The 20,718-nt window shown below is 35.6% G+C and overlaps 1 protein-coding gene and 1 long non-coding RNA gene across 3 annotated transcripts in view; both read left to right on the top strand.

The window, feature by feature from the left end:
* Positions 1-20,718, top strand: part of mxd1 (MAX dimerization protein 1) — a 62,734-nt gene that overhangs the window by 34,379 nt on the left and 7,637 nt on the right. The window contains exons 4-5 of the mRNA XM_056457424.1: positions 10,627-10,741; positions 12,446-12,605. Of these exons, the coding sequence (XP_056313399.1) occupies positions 10,627-10,741; positions 12,446-12,605 (275 nt within the window). The remainder of the gene's footprint in view (positions 1-10,626; positions 10,742-12,445; positions 12,606-20,718) is intronic.
* On the top strand, positions 897-4,098 carry LOC130228924 (uncharacterized). Of its 2 annotated transcripts, XR_008837818.1 has the most exons (6): positions 897-1,365; positions 1,466-1,640; positions 2,054-2,106; positions 2,700-2,759; positions 3,524-3,663; positions 3,777-4,098. It is a non-coding gene; the product is annotated as an uncharacterized LOC130228924 (long non-coding RNA). The 2 variants fall into 2 exon arrangements; XR_008837817.1 differs by having other exon boundaries at positions 900-1,640.

Genomic DNA, 20,718 nt, shown 5'->3' with positions numbered 1-20,718 from the left:
TGATCACATACGAATGAGTACTTTTCTTAGTATATACTTTAAAGCAGGGACTCTCATTTGGTGGGCCACGGCCCCACTAGTGGGCCTCAGCAATCATGCAGGTGGGTAGAGATAGCTTAAAATTAACTCTCATTATTATACTATAATTTTATCAATTTATTTAATATGCTATATTAAAATGATCGAATGCACTTTCTCCTGTGCTCTTATTGATTACTTCAAACTCGGCGCAAAAACAGCCTCATAATCTCGTCTGCAACTAGTACACAAGTCTGTTCTTTCGCAAATTATGTGTGCAGTGAAAGTGAAAGTTTCTCTTTGTGTATTTTTGTGTGATCTATTTAATATATCCACATAGTTGTCCAAATTAATATCCTGTGAGTGTTTTAGAATGGACACGCGCCCGTACAGGAGGATATAGCGAGGCTCAATGGTGTTTCTGCCATAGAATGTAAAATAAACTTGCATATGAGCTACAGACGCGGTCTGACGGAGCGGTTCACTGTTCCTGTCAGCGATCTCCCAATAACATCCAGCTGCAAACTCAACCACTATCAGATCGACGCGTTTCAACAGATTTAGCGTGTTTTACTGTATTGTATATTTGTCTGTATATTTATGAATAGTAGAGATTTAATAGTAGATATTCAGTCAGTCCAGTAAAGCAGAAGCTAGTTTTTTGCAATTTCCCTGTTGACCCGTGGCTCTCTTTGAATCTTTGTATGTTTAAAAAAAAATTATAATAAATAAATAAATATATATAAATATATATATATATATATATATATATATATATATATATATATATATATATATATATATATATATATATATATATATATATATATATATATATATATATACACTCTAAAAAACGTTGGGTTATTTATTTAACCCAATGGTTGAGTTAAAAATATTTGGTGCTTTGTTGGGTTATTTTAAACCTTTTATTGGGTTATTTATTTAATAACTCAACCAGTTGGGTTACAATTTTGAAATTTCAACAGTCAACTGATTGATCTGACACAGAACCGCTGTAATAATATGCGTACGTGATGCTGCTCTTGCGTTATAAAGTTTATGCAAGCTCTAATGCAGTAATATTGTTATTTTTTTAATCAAATTGCCTCCTCGTGTCGTGTTTTTTTATATCTGTTTCACCTGGACTCTTAATTATTGATGATACAAGCGTGCGCGCTTCATAGCCGATCTACATGCGGATAAAAACGCTTTCTCTACCTCCGTGTTCATCTCTACAGTTGTTTTGGAGGAAATGATACACGTATTTGAGATATTCCGCCGTTAATATCGTCTTTAGGACCCAGCAGAGACATCAAACCGGAGTCGCGTCCAGTCTTGTTGAAGGTATGTTATGTTGTCTAAAAACACTGTCCTTTCGCAAGTAAACTATATTGTAACAATTAAATACTAATATAGACACATATATGTGCTACATTTTGTTCAGGAAGTTGCTAGTTTTCCCAAGAAGTACGGAATCTGAGCATTATATTATTATTGGTTATTAATCGCCGCTAGAGGGCGCTGAATGGATCGCAACGTGAGAAAGTTATCCTGGACGAGCAGAGCAGAAGCTTGCTACATCATCTTTTACCAGAAGAGGATTCATGATCCATTTCAAGGTACTTGATTATTAACTATTGAAAGGTAAATGGTATTATTACTGTTTGTGTGTACTATATTGAAGGCCCTGAAAATTGCATTTCCCTACATCTTATACTAACCTACAGGGATGAAACCACAACCCTGATAATGTTAGATGCTAATATTAATGTTTTAACGGTTATATATGTCATACAACAATTAAATATAAGCTTAAAAAATTATACATATAAGAATTGTAACATCTGCTAGCTTTGTATAATAATAGTAGTAATATATGCTAATAAACAATAATACAAAGCCCTTAAACATACACTGTCCTTGCCCAGTTTTCAATTCAGGTGATGCTGTGACCACTCAACTGATAAATGTTGTCTGTCAGCTCATGTTAATTTGTGGTTAATTTTATTTTTTGTTTGTTTGTTCATTGTAGGTTGCTCTGGACAGAGCGAACTTTAATCCTCCTTGATAATCTTGTTGAGAAAGGTGAGAAAACAACAGCTCTGTATTTTGTAATATGTACATGATGTAAAAATGCACAGATACACACACTTAAGCAGTATCATATACTGTAAAGGTGTCTTTACATCACCATATGTCTTAAAATCAAATTCTACATTTGTAATTCTTCTGTAAATGCATTTATACTTCTCTGAACAGCACCTGTAGTGTGTGAAGATACAAATGTCTCTTTCAAAAGCGTTTCTGTGGCTTATTTCAGTGTGAATTTGGTATTAGACTGTATCAGGCATGAGGACACAGGTGAGTGCAGATGACTGATTTAGAGTCTAAGCACAGTTCAGAAATTTCAGAACTCCACTCCTGGAACATTTGACCAAATTGAGATATTACAGACATTAACCTATTTATATTAATTATTGCGTTATGACTGTTATTTCAGTAGAAATCTGTGATCAAGAGTTTGACTCTTGTTTCTGAAGTTTCTGAGCATGAGAATTAAGCACACTGATGAACAAATTTGCCAATGTGATGCAACTTAAGAACTCACATAAAAGACTAATTCTGCAGCTAAAAGTGCGCATTTTTATAGTTTTTATTTTTCTCTTTATCTGTTTAAGGTTCCCCTGGAGATGACCACTTCCAGCCTTCCAGTTATCTTTTCTCCATTGCTAAACTGGGTAAATACATGATTTTTGTTGTTATTTGGTCCGGCGTACATGTGCAAGTTTAAAATTTCTGTTTTAAGGTTGGAGCGAACATCATTTGCTATATGGAGGAGTAGGTAACTAAACCATTCTTGGCGTGAAATTCCATAGCATTTTCTCCTCTGTTAAAGTCAGTGGGGACGATCAAGTTTTTGATTTGCTTTGTCCTTTAAGTTATCATCTGTGGTCAGCAGAAAAAATAAAATAAAAAAATCAACAACTTGAGGGTGAGTAATTGATGAATACACCCAAAAATCGTTGAAACACCCTCATTCAGCAGCAGAGGCGAATCTATCATGTTCTGGAGCTGGGTCAGTTGGCATTGCTGTGTGAAGTTTGCATGTCCCTCACAGCCCAAACGCATGCAGGATAGGTAAATTTAATAAACTAAATTGGCCGTAGTGTATGGGTGTTTCACTGATTTTTGGGTGTATTCATCATTTACTCACCCTCAAGTAGTTGATTGATTTTTGTTTATTTTTTATTTATTTCTGCTGACCACAAATGATAACTTTAAAGGACAAAGCAAATGAAAAACTTAATAGTCCACTCCCGACTGACTTCAACAGAAGACAAAAACGCTATGGAATTTCACTGTGGATCAAGAATGGTTTAGTTACCTATATAGTTACCTAATGACAGAATTTCCATTTTTGTGTAAAATATCCCTTCAATAAATCCAGTGTACTGTTTGCATGGCATGGATTTAAGTGCTGTTTTTGTTTATTTATTTTTAGATTGCTCAGGACAGGTATTTTATACCCACACACCAAAGAAACTTTTTGAGGTTTGGGGAGATGCATCACTGCGGACCCTCTCGTATTGCAAAAAAAGAAGAGAGCCTTGGATCTACCAGTTCAAGCAGACATTTCATCTGGTGAGACAATCCTGCATAACAGCTCTGTTTTAATCCCAATTTATAGCATTTCACCTTTGATATGAGGGTCTTGTTTTGAGTTTAATTGTGTTTTTTTTCTGTTTGATATAAAGACAGCCTTGGAGATCCCACTTTGGAGATGTCGCTTTAACAACTCAGCCAGCTATCATTTCTTCACTGCCATACAGATTGTGCAGCAAGATGGTTCTGCCCTCATACCAGGAGGCAAAACAAGAATTTGTTGATTTGCGACTTATAGGTGCATTATTTATGACAATAAATGCTGGACATTATTTAATTCATGTGTGTATACTTGTATTTCGTTCAGTACTTAGAGGAGGAGGAGCAACAGAGACAGAACCCTCTTATCCTGCTGCTTGGGGATGAACTAGACTGCTCTCAGGCGTTTGTTATTGTGAAAGATGTGGCACTAAATTCAAGGATTTAAATAAAGCTTTGCCAATGTAATAAAAGCGGTGTATTTTTTATTTTCATATAAAGATGACCACTACTATAATAATAATAATAATTATTATTAATAATAATAATAATAATAATAATAATAATAATAATAATAATAATAATAATAATAATAATAAATTATTATTATTTAGGGGTTGAGCCACTTTTTGGCAAAATAACCCAACAAATTAGTTATTTTTATAACCCAAATTGTTGGGTTAACCTTATCAACCCAATGGATTGGGTTACAATAACCCAACAGAAGGTCGGTGCCAAATTGACCCATCTATGGGTTACCTGTTGGGTTATTATTAACCCAACTTTTTTAAGTGAGTATATATATATGACTGTAAAAATGTATTATTCAGTTGTTATAATTTGTTAAAATTTGGCACCAGTTTATTAGACAGGACAATTTTGTTGTCACTGACTCATTGGTGCTTTATTCTCAAATTAATTTGCAATTTAGTTTTCATATTTGGATGGAAACATAGCTAATGTTAAGTAAGGATTATGGTTACCCACAGTTCAGAATGCATGTGATTTGTGGATCAATTGCGAAGAAATTAGAGTGAAAGTTTATGATTTGACTGTGTTTTAAGGCTTGTGACTTGCGTAAACATTTCAAGTGAGTTTAAATGGGCACAAGAAACAATGATGTGTGTATAGGCCTGTCACGATATCTATTTTTTTGTAGTACGATATATAGCATAACTCTCAAACTCGATTCTTGGAGGGCCAAATTTGCTCCACCTTTAATCAAACACAGCATCAAGGTGTTCAAGACTACTAGAGACTATCAAGCAGGTGTGAGTTGGAGCTAAACTATGCAGAGCTGCGGCTCTTCAGGAATTGAGTTTGAGACCATTAATATATAGCAACAAAATGTATTGCGATTAAACAATATTATTGTCAATTTAAGACCATTTTGATATTATAATAGCATCGTAATGCAAGTACAAATAAGCCTGAAGAGTGTTAAATGATAAAAAATATAAATAAAATGTATTATTATAATACAATGTGTGATTTTTCTTGTATTTATTTTTTTATTTTAATTTATTTATTTATTTTTTTGTGTTAAGGACAGGATTTAGTAGACTTCAGTAGTTTTTGAATGCCACTTTTAATCCTCGCTTAATAACATTATTAGGTTTTTAAAGCACAAATCAAAAGATCTTACTGACTCTACATTTTTAGACAATAGTTTGAGGAGACAACAAAAAAGAAAGAGAAACTAATCTGCAAAAGCCAGTGTACGTAAATGACAGACAGCACACACACTGTCTGTATTTGCTTAACAAACAGCAGGCCACTCAGGTTATGTCACCACTGATTCTAAAGTTATGTAATAGTATTCCTGACCTTCGGACCGGTTGACTGTATGAAGCTGCAAACATCGGCCTTTGTCTGGGTGTGTTTGTGTGTAGAGGCAGGTGAACGCGCACACACACACACACACACACACATACAACCTGTCCTTCAGCAGTCTGCTATTGCTTTCGTTTACACCATGTTTGCACCTTAATATTGCTTTAAACAGCTTCTTTTCATGTTTGATTATATTAATTTGAGAAAATAATTCTATAATTATTTTCAAAACACAATCTAGTACAAATCTATATTTTTTAACATGAATACATGTATTAAGTTCAGACTATTTCTCACATTTGTTTAGGTTTTGTTTACATGTTTAAGTAAATTCTAATCAACTACTACAAAAACAATGATATAAATATCATAAAGATGATTTTTGACAGCAATTCTCTTGACATTGTAAATTGCCTTGTTTATGGTTATATATAGATTTTTTATTGTAATTAGTAAATGGTTAATAAATAGTTAATTGACAATAGTTCTCGAGTTACATTGTGTTCTTAAAGCAGTATATGTACATAAATCAGAAATGTATCAATTTTTATTCATTTTTTAAATATAATTATTTTTAAGATCATTTTATTTTTAGTAAATTATTATGAATAATTAGCTAATTATTTTAGCAAGTTTATCTAATATTACCATGATTGCTGCTTTCATGTTATTATTAAAGCTTTATATATACACACACACACACACACACACACAGTTGAAGTCAGAATTATTATTTTTTTCTTTTTTAAATTTTTCCCAAATGATGTTTAGCAGAGCAAGGAAATTTTCACAGTATGTCTGATAATATTTTTTCTTCTGGAGAACGTCTTATTTGTTTCATTTCGGCTGAAATAAAAGCAGTTTTTAATTCTTCCAAAAAGATTTTAAAGACACAATTATTAGCCCCTTTATGTTATATTTTTTTCGATAGTCTACCGAACAAACCATCGTTATACAATAACTTGCCTAATTACCTGCCTAGTTAACCTAATTAACCTAGTTAAGTCTTTCAATGAAAATTTAAGCTGTATAGAAGTGTCTTGAAAAATATCTAGTCAAATATTATTTACTGTCATCATGGCAAATATAAAAGAAATCAGTTATTAGAAATGAGTTATTAAAACTATTATGTTTAGAAATGTGTTGGAAAAATAAACAGAGGGTGGTGGGGGGAGGGGGGCGGTCTTATAATTCTGACTTCAAGTGTGTGTGTGTGTGTGTGTATTATAGATGAAAATATAGATAGAAATTATATCCAAATAATATCTAATAATTATATAGGCATAGACAAAGATTAATCACTACTAAATTATTTATTTTGACAATATATGTGTGTGTATTATATATATTTATGATGTATATGTGATACACAAATTATACAAAGCTATTTTGTTTCATAGATATTTAAATTTATATAGAAATTGTTACATTTATATATTTTATATCTAAATATAAATAATATATTCTCAAAATATGTATACCTGCGAGTATTCATATATACATAATACATACTGTATACGCAGTACACACACATATTTAAAGTCATAACAGTGTATTTTGGATGTGATTAATCCCAATAAATTTTTGCCTAGCACTATAGTATAATATAATTTAATATAATAAACGGGCAACATGGTGGCTCAGTGGCTAGCACTGTCTCCTCACAGCAAGAAGGTCACTGGTTCGGGTCCCGGGTTGCCCCGTGTTGGTGTGGGTTTCCTTCGGGTGCTCCGGTTTCCCCCATAGTCCAAAGACATGCGCTATAGGTGAATTCAATAAACTAAATTGGCCGTAGTGTGTGTGTGAATGAGTGTGTGTGGATGTTTCTCAATACTGGGTTGTAGCTGGAAGCGCATCCGCTGTGTAAAACATGCTGAATATCTCATAATGTAATGTAATATAATATAATATAACATCACATAATATAATATATTATAATGTGTATGTTGGAAGTTATGAATCTTGTCGCTACAGGCCTGGAATATTTTATTTACATCAATCCTGTGTTTGCGATCTCACAATTTGCATGATCTTCTCGTCATTTGCATTTGGCAAACATGACACCTTTCGTTTTTGCATCCTCTCATGCGACTTTTGCTATTTAAATGAGTACAAGCTTAACTATAGTGACTTCCAGTGAGCTGCCCACCTCCTGCATGGACACTTCTCTTGTGGCAGAACACGCAGACGCAGTAAAATAGTTGGGTTGTGACCTACGCCTCCATACAAATACAGCGGCAGCAGAGCAAAACAGTCTGCAGTTTCTGGCAGGTTGCATAACCGGTCATGTGTTTGCTGGCACCATCACCACCACACCCAGCAGCTGCACACACACACACCAAGACACAGGAGGTCTAAATAGCGTTCGAGGGATGAACTTAATGCTCATTATTTAAATAGCATGCTTATTTGTTGTACCAGTAGATGTGAATGTAAGAATGTTAGTAACTTGTTGCATTGTACTTTTTTTAATGGTGCTTAGAAATTCATCATCTCTTTTGAAAATTATTTAGCACTTGTTATGAATAATTAACAGAGAAAAAAATATATACATGCATGCATACATTCTTGGATATATAAAGGATTTTATTATTTCTTGTGTAATGGAAAGGAGTGCTTATTTCTTTGTAATTGTATCAGGGTTCCCACAGTTCTTTAAAGTACTTGAAATTCAGACATGTATTCAAGGCCTGGAAAGAGCTTAAAAACAAACATAAGTCCTTGAAAGTGCTTGAATTTAAAGAGCCCCTATTATGCATTAAAAAATGGTCATATTTTGTTTTTTTGAACAGCTGATGGTGGCTATAGAAACGACAAACGGCAGTAGATCGTGAGTTTACAAACGCATGTAAATCCGTTTGCAAAGCAGCACACGTCACGTTTTCACCGTGGTTTTAGACACAATATGAGGATATAAAGACTTAACCAGATACAGTACAATTGGTTCAGCGATTCATTCGTTCCCAAATAAATTTTAAGGTAGTCAGAGTACAGAGAGTATGTGTGAGCCCAGTGCAAGAGTGCATTAAAGCAATGCAGTTTAACACCAGCATGTTCCTTTATTCTTAACCATGACACACATTCAGTATTAATCCACACAGTTGCAAAAGCTGAACTATTTTGAAACTTGACCAAAATTGTCGCAAGTGTGTAGAAACAGCTGATGGTGGCCATAAGCAACAACAAACGCCAGTAGATCGCGAGCTCCTAAACACGATTGAATATACGTAAATGCGTCACGTTTTTTTAACGTGACTTTAGAGGCGATATGAGAATATAAAGAGTTAACCAGAGACAGTACACACTGTTACAAGTAACAAAACACAATCAAATGCATAATTTGCAAGCTAGAGAAAACAAGGAGGCAACCGTTTTAATCGCACTTATGTACACTTGTGAAATGGAGGAAGAACTGATCCATGAACTGTGTACTGTAAAGTTCCTGTCAAGCTCTGACAAAGTCCCATACAGCCGACGAATCCCCCGATGTAAGTTTGTAGATTGCTGGAGCACTCGTCAGAAATGTGACTGGAACATAGCACAAGGCTGGGGCTATAATGCTGAGGTATTTTTGCAAAAATAAACTTCACCCACTGACTCTTCGCAGTCTCTTCACATGTTTGAGTAGGGAAAATAACTTTCAGACCTCAGCGTCTTCGCAACGTGATTCAACCGGGATCTGCTACAGTGTTTGTTTAACTTGTCTTTTACAGTGTTTGTGGGCGGGGCCGGGGGTTTAAATTTTCCCCGGTCTGCTCACAGCGAATGGGCGGGGCTTGAGTTCCGTATCGACGTCACGCCGGCATGGCTAAAGACTTGTTACCGCGATGATTCATTTAAACGAGTCAACTCTTTTAAAGATGAATCAACAGTCTTAAACATGGTGCACTTTCAGATTTAAGCCTTAGCTGGATATTCCACTTCACTTAGAGCTGTGTTACACACTACATGGAAGGTCCTTCTCAAAACCCATAATAGGGGCTCTTTAAGTGTATGGTGATATGTCACCAGTTGCACTGTGCTGCTTTCAAAAACTAAACAAAAAAAACTAAGAAATTAATTCATTGAATTGTATTTAATTTCTTTTAACATGACTGTTTAAAATGATCTTGAAGCACCATCATTACTATGACATTTTAATGTAAATATTAAGTGTAAAGCCGCGGTCACACTGCACTTTTCTCCCCATAGACTTTCATTCATTCGCATTTACATGAATGCGACAGACCGGAAAAGCAAGCTCGTCTTGTTTAATCCCGCCCCCTTTTGCAGCAAACTCAACGCAGCAAAAGTGAAATGTTAAGTACTGGAAGCACTTTCATGGCGCTATACATTATATGCAGGGAGTGTGAGTTTTCTAAGGTGCTTGATTTAAAATTATTAGTGATTTAAAAAGTCCTTATATTTGGTGTCCACGAAAGAGTGAGAACACTGTTATATAAAAGTATTTATTAAAGAATACAAACTTGTATCTGCTATATGAGCAATATCACACGAGTAGCAGTGTGATTATGGCTGTATATCAACACTGGTGTGAGGCGTGCGTTGGCACAAGGCCGCAGACCGAGTGCCTTAATGTCCACCAGTGCGGATATACAGCCACATCGCACTGCTACTCGTCTGATATTGCATTTATAGTAGTTCGAAAGCATAATTGTGTATATAAAAAAGAAAATCAAACACGGAGTGTCTCAAAAACTCTTTTGTAAGAGGAACTACTTTCTTCCGCCATTCATTCACATCTGCTGCTCATGTCAGAACAGCAGAAACCTGTATCCTGTTTACTTGTTTGTTTGTTTCTTATTATTTTCTACTCTATAGCTGAGACTGTATTTGTATGTGCCGATGTATTAAAATAACTGATATTTAATTAAAAAAAAACAAAATCTCTGTAAAATGTACGATAAAACTAGTCAGTATACTTAATTCTCCAAGTCTTACTCTTACTCTGCCTTCATGTGAGGAGCAAGCTCTAAAATGTTAACAGTGCAGATCACATTCCTCTGTAATTTCTTTCTATAATTCATGTCGTTGCTGCTGCGTGTTGAAAGTATTGCATTGAAAGCAGTTGCGGTTCCTTTATGACTCACTCTGTCTGTCTGTTTGTCTGTCTTTCCTCATGTCGCTCAGGAGGGCACATTTACGACTGTGTTTGGAGCGCTTGAAATCCCTCGTGCCCTTAGGACCAGAGTCAAACAGGCACACAACTCTCAGCCTGCTCATGAGGGCCAAGGAACACATCAAGGTATGTGCCAGCACACAGTGTGTGTTTGGTGGCATGAAAACAAGATGTTAAAGCAGTAAGTCATGAGAGGCAGGTAGTGATTGTAATTGTAGGGACTGTGCTATGGTTAAGTGGCGTCATTGGGAACAACACCTGGAGTGCATAAAAACTCCAACATGCTTAAAGTACAAATGAAATGTCACATAAAAAGCACATGATTTTGTTAGCTCATTGCTTGTTTTGTGGTGAAGAATTATTCTGTGCACATTATTAAGAAGATAAAATCTAGTTTAACCTTGTAATCTTTAATTGAAATCTGAAAAAGCACTTCCTGTTTATTAAATTCTCAGATTACGTCTGTTTGAGGTATTGGGAGTGGCTAACACACTTAGCCACACCCCTCCAATTGTCAGTTTTGACAACAAACTGAAATGGTGAGGCGGTACTGTCTGTTAGGTGTAATAACTCTCCCTAAACCCTTTTCCCGATCGTTCTGAATAAAATGCCTACTTTACTACATCCAATCAGCTCGCAGCAGAAAAAAACAAGCCCCACCCACTGTTTTCTCATTTAATATTTAATTTCTCTAGGAACTGCATCACAGTGCGAAAAAAAAATAATGGTAGCAGCTTACAGTTCATGCGGACTTTAAACCACCATCGAATTCATTTAGACGATCTCAGGGTCTGGAGGGAGCACTTTTAACTTAGTTTAGCATAAATCATTGGATAAGACCATTAGCATCTTGCTCAAATTTTGTTTTGAAAATAACTTTGAAATGTTTTGTTTGAAGCTTAAATCTTCTGTAGTTACATCGAAAGCATGGTCCGCTTTCAGTCAGTTGCTTCGACACGCCAATGCGGCCGCCATCTATTATAATGTCTATAGGTACTGCCAGTCTCTTTTCAGGATTTGTTTACGTACGTGAATGGGTGAAGTATCACAAGCAATGTATCAAAAGTCCACTGATTTCCTGAAATAAACTTTGCATTTCGGGATAATCATAGCGTAGCTCTTTGATAATGAACTGAACTCTCCTTCTTCTCTATGCAGTATTGGATCAACACAATATGTAGCCTATTCCTCTTTCTTTTTCTTCTTTAGAGAAAAGAGAACAAAGCGTCACTACTTGAACTGACTCCAATATGCTTTTTCTTTTTTCATAATAGATTAACTAATACGCATCGGACTCAGTATGTAAGATTTGTTTACATGATCAATTCTTAAAATTTAGTGTGCAAAGACCTTAATTGTTGACAGTTGTGTGGTTTGTCCCGCCCCTCCTCCACTGTGATTGGACGTCTAGCTCAAAAGTGACACTGATGTCCGCGGTGTTTTTCAACTTGCAACAGATGAAAAAACGCAGAGCGGTCTGAGCTGAATGCCCTCTCAAAATCTCGCTACGCTGCAGGCCATCAAAAATGTGGTGCTACCATTGACAACAATAGAAAACAAATGCTCAGCTCAACAAAAAAAATGCTGTAATGGACTCGCAGGCTCATCGAGAAAACAAGCAATAATCACAAACTTCAAACAAGATCAATAAATTAGTCGCATTCAGTTCGGCAGAATTCTGGTTTTGTTCTCGTTACTTTAGTTCAGTCAATATGAATGTCAGTGTTGAAGGATGCGATTCTAAATCTGCTGTTTTATAATGAACTAGAAAATACTGCTGCTTTCCACAATTCAACATTCAGTTGGATAAACTGGTGTGTTTGTGCGCAGAGGTTGGAGGACAGCGAGAGGAAGGCCCAGCACACTATAGACCAGCTGCAGAGAGAACAGCGGCACCTGCGCAGGCGTCTGGAGCAGCTGGGTGTGGAGCGCACACGCATGGACAGCATGGGCTCCACCATCTCTTCAGACAAATCCGACTCTGACCAAGGTATTTATGCATTGGTGTTCACACCAGAGTCACTTGTGTTGCATCACGCCACCACAGCAGCTTGAATCAGGTCAACAACGGATACAAAGTGTTCAGTTGAAGTCAAAAGTGTTTGTTTTTTTTACTTTTGAAAGTTGTTTATATTCAGTGACAATTATTTAAACATACAGAACAATATACGACATGAGAACAATATACGACATGCACTATAAAAGAAGATAAATAAATGAACTAACAACAATAATGACAACGCAAATTAACTGGTACTTATACTAATTATAATTCATTACATCTATATAGCGCTTTTCTGGACACTCAAAGCAGTTTACACATTTTGGGGGGTTCTCCTGGATGACATGATGGCAGCCATTTCACGCCAGACCGCACACCAGCTGATGGTGGAGAGGAGACAGAGTGATAAAGCCAATTATGATTTGGGGATGGTTAGGAGTCAATGATGGACAGAGGCCAGTGGGCAGATTTGGCCAGGATGCCGGGGTTAAACCTCTACTCTTTTTCAAAGGACATCCTGGGATTTTTAATGACCACAGAGAGTCAGGTCCTTGGTTTAACGTCTCATCCGAAAGATGGTGCTCACTGAGCAGTATAGAGTGCCCATTAATACTAAGGCGTTAGCATTATTAGCCTCCTTAAGAAATATAAAAAATATTTTTTTTGATCTGCTAAAGAACAAATCAGTTGTCCAGTGACTTGCCTAATCAATCTAACATGCCTTGTTAGCCTAATTAATCTAGTTAAGCCATTAATTTTAAGCGGAATACTGTTATCTTGCAATATTACTAGTAAAATATCATGTACTGTCATCATGGCAAAAGAAAAACTAAAGAAATTGGTTATTTGAAATTAGTTATTAAATCAATTATATTTAAAAATCATACCTGTAATGCTAATCAAAATATATAAAAGCAGCAAATGGGGCATTTTAGTGTTTAAACTTGCTTTTAATAAAAAAGCAGTTATTTGAAAAAAAAAATGCAGTAAAATATTCTGAAATATTATTGCAAATGAAAAATTAAATATCTATTTTAATATATTTTCATTTTAATGCATATTTTAAATTATTACTGTGATGCAGAGCTGAATTTACAACAGACATAACACTAGAATTTAGGTGAACAAACATTGCCCCTAAGAGTTGCTAATGAGTTTGATTTGTAAATCTTACTCTAATCTGGACCAAAGATTCAATCCAAATGTGAAATCAGCCTTTTAAAAGGCTTTCTGGTTTAACTACCATAATCTGCCTAGAAGATGTATTTATGAGAGGATCACATGAGAGCTCACATGACTGCTCTACGCTGAGTTATTGTCACACAAGTGTTTGTCCCAATAAATGGTTCTTTAAAAAAATGAGAAAACAAGTAGATGCTACTTAGTAGAACAAGTTACTATAAACCATCTATATTCAGTATCGTAATATTAAACATTTGATGCAAGGTTGTAATTTAAAGCATTTTTCATAGCATTTTCCTCATGATTTCTACTAATGTAGTGGTCAGCCAACATGTGAGTTTCAGTGGGTAGAGCTAATGAACTCACACTGGTTAAATACCAGCTGAATAGTCTAGTGGTCAAAGTACTAGAGTTGTGTCCCAAATGACACACTATGCACATATACTCTCAACAGTGTTGATTGCCTTCCCAGCCGGAACACATTTGTTTTTTAACCAAAAATTCAATCCATTTCCAAGACAACATTTCACATTTGCTAAATTACTGAAAAAATTACAGAATTGTTTAATAGTACATGTCATAAGTACAACGGCAATGACCATCGAGAGGGGTGTAATTATCTCTATTGGAGAATTATGCTTGTACAATGCAAAATAAATAATCTAACCTTAGCACACGAAAGCTCCTGCCCTTCCTCTATGTGAGTAAAGCTGTGAACCGGAGTGCATGAAGTCTGCAACATTACAGACTTTTGTTCATCGCTAGAATAAGTGCATCATTCAGGTATTTAAAATGCACTTATTCTTTTAAGATTTTTCAGTGTGAATGCATTACTTACTCTATTTAAACAAAATAACAGACTAAAATAACATAGTATAGTGCTTAAATATGGGATTTTTTTTGACACACTCCTAGGAGCTTTTTACAATTGGCTCATTTCAGAATCTAGTGCATATTCTAGGGGTGTGAACCTACACTGGTCTTATGGTTTGGTTCGGTTACAATTATCATGCCATCGATTTGGTTCCATTTGATATCTCAATGCATTGATGATGCATTGGTGCCTCACAGCAAGAAGGTTTCTGGTTCGAGTCCCGGCTGGGTCAGTTGATATTTCTGTGTGGAGTTTGCATGTTCTCCTTGTGTTGGCGTGGGTTTCTTCGGTGTGCTCCGGTTTATTCCACAGTCCAAAGACATGCGCTATAGGTGAATTGGGTAAACAAAATTGGCCTTAGTGTATAATGCGACTGTTTGGGTGTTTCCTGAAATAGTTGGTGCTATGGCGACCCCTGATAAATAAGGGACTAAGCCAAAGGAGAATGAATGAATGAATGAATGTTGACTGAGAATTATGGACAATTGCAAATCCCCACAGAATGTAATGCTTCCTGCTGTACTCTGGAATATTAGGCAAGGCGAGTTTATTAAATCATTAGAGATGCATAAGAAATAGAAAAAATATAAAGGAAATTCAAATGTTTTAAATACAAATAAGTATTAAAAAAGAAGCATTGTTGAATGAAATGATTGAGTGCGGGAAGTAGGACGCAGATTAACCTAAATGTAAAGTAAATGTAAGGCTTGATAAAGCAAACAGATACAGATGGGAAATTGGCAACAGATGATTGCGCAGGAAGTCAAACAAACATAGATGGATGTGAATGTAAAGCTATAGAGCAAACAAGGGGACTGAACAGTGTTTGCTTTTGCAACATGTCCAAACCAGTACTGCTCGTTTAGTATACATTAAACCAGCATTCAGTTCTTTGAGATTAATCATGTAAAAAGGTAAGAACTTTTTTAATGCATTTTTTATACAATTTACCAAGCATGCAATAATTAACTTGCGCATATCAAGGACAAACTCATAAGATCCATTTGAAGCTATAAGAAATTTTTTTTAAATACCCACAAGCCCTTACTTGAAAACTGGTATTTTAGTGGTAATGCCAAAGCATATTCAATTCAAGTTAATTTGTATAGTGCTTTTCACAATAATTATTGTTTCTAAGCAGCTTTACAAAAGATACACATTATTGTATTACAATCAAAATCAGATAATCTGCTATTTCATTCATTCATTTTCTTTTTCATTAGTCCCTGATTATCAGTGGTTGCCACCGCGGAATGAACCGACAACTGTTCCAGCATGTGTTTTACACAGCGGATGCCCTTCCAGACACAAACTAGTACTGGGAAACACCCATACACTCTCATAATCACACAAGGCCAATTTTGTTTACCCATTTCACATGCATCTCTTTGGACTGTGGAGGAAACCGGAGCACCCAGAGGAAAACCATGCGAACACGAGGAGAACATGCAAACGCCACATAGAAACGCCAACTGGCCCAGCCGCGACTCAAACCAGTCACCTTCTTGCTGAGAGGCAACAGTGCTAACCACTGAGCCACTTTGGCACCCTAGTTGCTAATTACTTTTACTAATTAACTTGTACCTAATAGCTTTTGACAGTTAAAGTTATAAGCATCGTTTTATATATATAAAGGGAAGAAAATTAAAAGCCAATATGTGATTGGCTAAGACGTGCTTCTTGTGACTGAGTTAGCTTTACGAGTTTTCCAATGGTAAACACAGATATTTTCATCTCCCCCACTCACCTAAATCACCTTCCTTCCCCATTCTGATGCTCGGTTTGAACTGCAGCAGATCGTCTTGATCATGTCTACACGCCTAAATGCATTGAGTTGCTGCCATGTGATTGGCTGATTAGAAATTTGCAGCAGTTGGACAGGTGTACCTAATAAAGTGGCTGGTGAGTGTATGCTCTTATGCACTCACACACTCAAGGGCATAATATGAATTTAGTGTCATCCCAAATGGAACACTAAAATTTTTAATAACCGGAAATTCAAGCAGGATCCCAGATGTTTGCCAAATTAGTGAGTTAAATCAGTGTTTCTCAACCACGTACCTGGAGGCCCATCAACACTGCATGTTTCGGATGTCTCCTTTGTCTGTCACACCCATCACAGGTCTTTCAGTCTCCGCTAATGAGCTGAGGATCTGAATCAGGTGTGTTTGGATAAGGAGACATGGAAAATGTGCAGAGCTGCTGTTCCTCCAGGAACGTGGTTGAGAAACACTGATTTAACTCCCTAATTTGGCAAACATCTGGGACACAGCTTGAATTTCCGGTTATTAAAAATTTTTAGTGTTAGTTAAATGACCAAACTACCAAATAATACCTGCTATGAACATAACTGGATTCACCAACATCAGTGCCCGATAGCCCTGCCCCTTCTGTTACGTGAGGAAAACTGCGACCGTTGAGTGCGTGAAGTGTCCAACATTCCACACTTTATTTTAACGGTTGAATAAGTGCATCATCAGGGTATTTAAAGTGCACTTATTATTTTTTAGAATAAAACAGATATCTCAGTGTGAATGCAATACTTGCACTATTTATACTACAAAATGGCGTAGAATAGTGCATAAGAATCCGATTTGGGACGCACCTAATGATTCTACTTAGAACCGTTTGTCATCAAACACACAAGATTCATGCACAGTTTGATGATCACACATGAAGCCCACAGAATTTTTCTCTGAATTCAGACAAATAATGGTCTCTCGGAGAGTTTATTTTGTATATGCTGTGGCCTGTCCTGCAAACAGATGGCTCACAGACAGACTGCCGCACCATGATGAATGCTTTAACACCTAAATTGGAATGTTGCCATGGAGATAATGGACCAGATTGGCGAAACGTAGTGCTCTTCAAAAATGCACATGAAAATGCTGTAACCTTAATAAGGATTTATTGAAAACAAGTTCTTAAATGACATTAAAGCGCAGGGATTGCATGGCATTACAAATTCTCTGCATGTGAATTGATTTTTTTATTTGGCGTTAACAATGTTGCATAAGCCTGGTTAAGCGTGTTGTGCATACATGACAATAGATCAGGATTATCAAGGAAAATTTGGCTGATGGTGGTATTGTGTATGTTTGTTATGAGAAAACTGGATCACTCCCTTTTTAAGCAGCTGAGTGTGCACTGCTGACAGCTTCATTGATTATAATGTGATCAATCTTGTTTGTCGTGTCACTCCACTTGCTTGCAGTGTGGACACACTGTCAGACATTTGTTTTAACATCATCCGTCAACATTTGTGGGGTTTTTGTCTCTAGTTTTAGCAACTATAGTGATGATCATTTAACTTTATTTATTTCATTGATAATTAATAATAGTTATCATTTCATATCATAATAAATATCTTGATTAATTATAATTAAAGATCATTTTTAAAAGCTAATTTCATATACTGCATTTTATTTTCTTGCATTTTAAGTTTTGTAAATTAAGAACATAAAAAACAACTGATAATTCTAAATAATTCTATATAATGTATTCATTAATTCATTTTCCTTTGGCTTAGTCCCTTTATTCATCAGGGGTCGCCACAGTGGAATGAACCGCCAACTTATCCAGCATACGTTTTACACAGCGGATGCCCTTCCAGCTGAAACCCAGTACTAGGAAACATCCATACACACTTATTCACACTCACACACTACCGCCAATTAAGTTTATTCAATTCACCTAAACTGTATGTCCAGGACTCGAATCAGCATCTTTCTTGCTGTGAGGCAACAGTGCTAACCACTGAGCCAACGTGTCGCCAATTCTATATAATAATAATTATTATTTTAATTCATATTTCATTCATTCATTTCCAGCTTAGTCCCTTTATTAATCTGGGGTCACACAGCGGAATGAACCACCAACTTATCCAGCATATGTTTTACGCAGCGGATGTACACCCATACACACTCATTCACACTCATACACTACGGTCAGTTTTATCTTACCCAATTCACCTGCTACCACATGTCTTTGGACTTGTGGGTAAAACAGAAACACTCAGAGGAAACCCACGCCAACACGGGGAGGACATGCAAGCTCCACACAGAAATGCCAACTGACCCAGCCGAGGCTCGAAGCAGTGACCTTCTTGCTGTGAGGCGATCGTGCTACCCACTGCACGACCACGCCGCCTTAATTCATAATAATTCTTTATTATAATAATTAAATAATTCATTGATAACTAATAATAACTATCATTTCATATCATAATATTTATCATCAATGATTATAATTTTAAATATTTTTTAAATATTATTGAGTTTTGTAAAATAAGAACATAAAACAACTGATAATTCTACAAAGTAGTAATTATTATTTTAATTAATAATGATTCTATATAATAATGATTAAATAATTCTAAGTATAATAATGTTTTTTATATATTAAAACTATATATTTATTAATATTATGATCTTATGCAAGATCAAGCGTAAACAGCTTTGTAAATGTTTTTTACCCAAATTAATAAAGCAATTTGTAGATTACTTGAAATCTTAAAATATTTGAAATAATGAAATCTTTCCAAATAGAGATACTCAAACCATCTAGTGAAATTATATTCATATTACAATATATATCGTGGCAAAACAAATTATCGCAATGTCAGATTTTTCCAATATCGTGCAGCCCTATTTTACACCATGCTAAAACCATGCTCATCCATGTCATTTTCCCACTATTGGGCTGAATGGTTCTTTTAGCTCGAAGGGATAGTTCCATTCTGTGATGATCCGGTCCAGTCAGCATAGATGCAGTTTAATTTTGTACACAAATGTTCAATTCATTTCACATTTATTTCTATAGTGCTTTTACAAAGTAGAATGTGTCAAAGCAGCTGAACATAGAAGTTCTAGTAAATTGAAAGTGTTAGTCCAGTTTTTAAAGTTGAAGTTCAGTTTAGTTCAGTTCAGTGTGGTTTAATTTTCACAGCTGAAAGTCCAAACACTGAAGATCAAATCTATGGATGCGCAGCTCCACAAGTCCCAAACCAAGCAAGCCAGTGGCAAGGAACAAACTTCACCAATGTAATGTAAAGGGTGATATGAATGATAATAAGATATTTCTGTTTTTTGAGACTCCTTTTAATCAGATATTAATTAAATAACAGAAAAACAAAAAAAAAGGCAGCTTCCGCTAAGTCAATTGTGAAGAATTTGGTAACAAAATGGCAATGCCATGCAGACACACTCTCAAGAATCGGTTTGTAATCATTCTCCGGCATACCAGATTTAAGTTAAAATACAACTAAAACCATACCTGACTGTTCTTAAAACCATTTAGTTTAATAGTGGGAGATTGGCTCTAGCTTTTCTATAGTACTATAATACTATATACTCATACTAGCTCCTAAAAGGATGTACTTATTTGTTGTGTCAAGAAAAAGTATGTACTTTTGAGTGTGTAATAGAATAGTATGCAAGATTTGGGACATACTACTTCCTCATTAACAGACCATTATTTTTCTTCGTTACGTCCTCTGTCAATCATCTTGTCACATCATCCACATTTCTTTCATATTTAATTTTGTCTACCATAGAAAAACCATAAGAAGCAGCTGCAGGCTAATCTGCATTTGTGAGTTTTTCATGCAGAGAAACTCCTCGGGTGTTTGCATAAACGTTTACATTGTTGCAGATGAAATATAATGCAGAAAACATTATATATTAAGATATTAAGATTTATTCAAACAATTTAGCAGAGCCTCTCTACTTAACTGTCATTCTCATGCATCCACCATGTTTGTAGTTGAACATTTTTTACTCTTGTTTGTAAATCTATTTAAATTCACAGCCAATGCGCAATGTGCTGTTTGCAATATTAGCTGTTAAAGTACGCACAGATCAGCACTTTGAATTTCTACCGAAAACAGTAAACCATTTGGGTAACTTCGGAATGCAACATGGTAACGAAGGAATTTGAACATAGTATGATTTGGAACAACTGTGCAAGTTGGGACACAGCATTTGTGTAAATTTAGTTTGACCACTGCAAGGCACTACAGTGATAATAAGGTAGATCTTGCCACAG

This window comes from Danio aesculapii, chromosome 5, assembly GCF_903798145.1.
Source record: "Danio aesculapii chromosome 5, fDanAes4.1, whole genome shotgun sequence".
NCBI lineage: Eukaryota > Metazoa > Chordata > Actinopteri > Cypriniformes > Danionidae > Danio > Danio aesculapii.
Note: the sequence above shows the minus strand (reverse complement) of the source record. Positions and strands in the feature narration are given on the sequence as shown.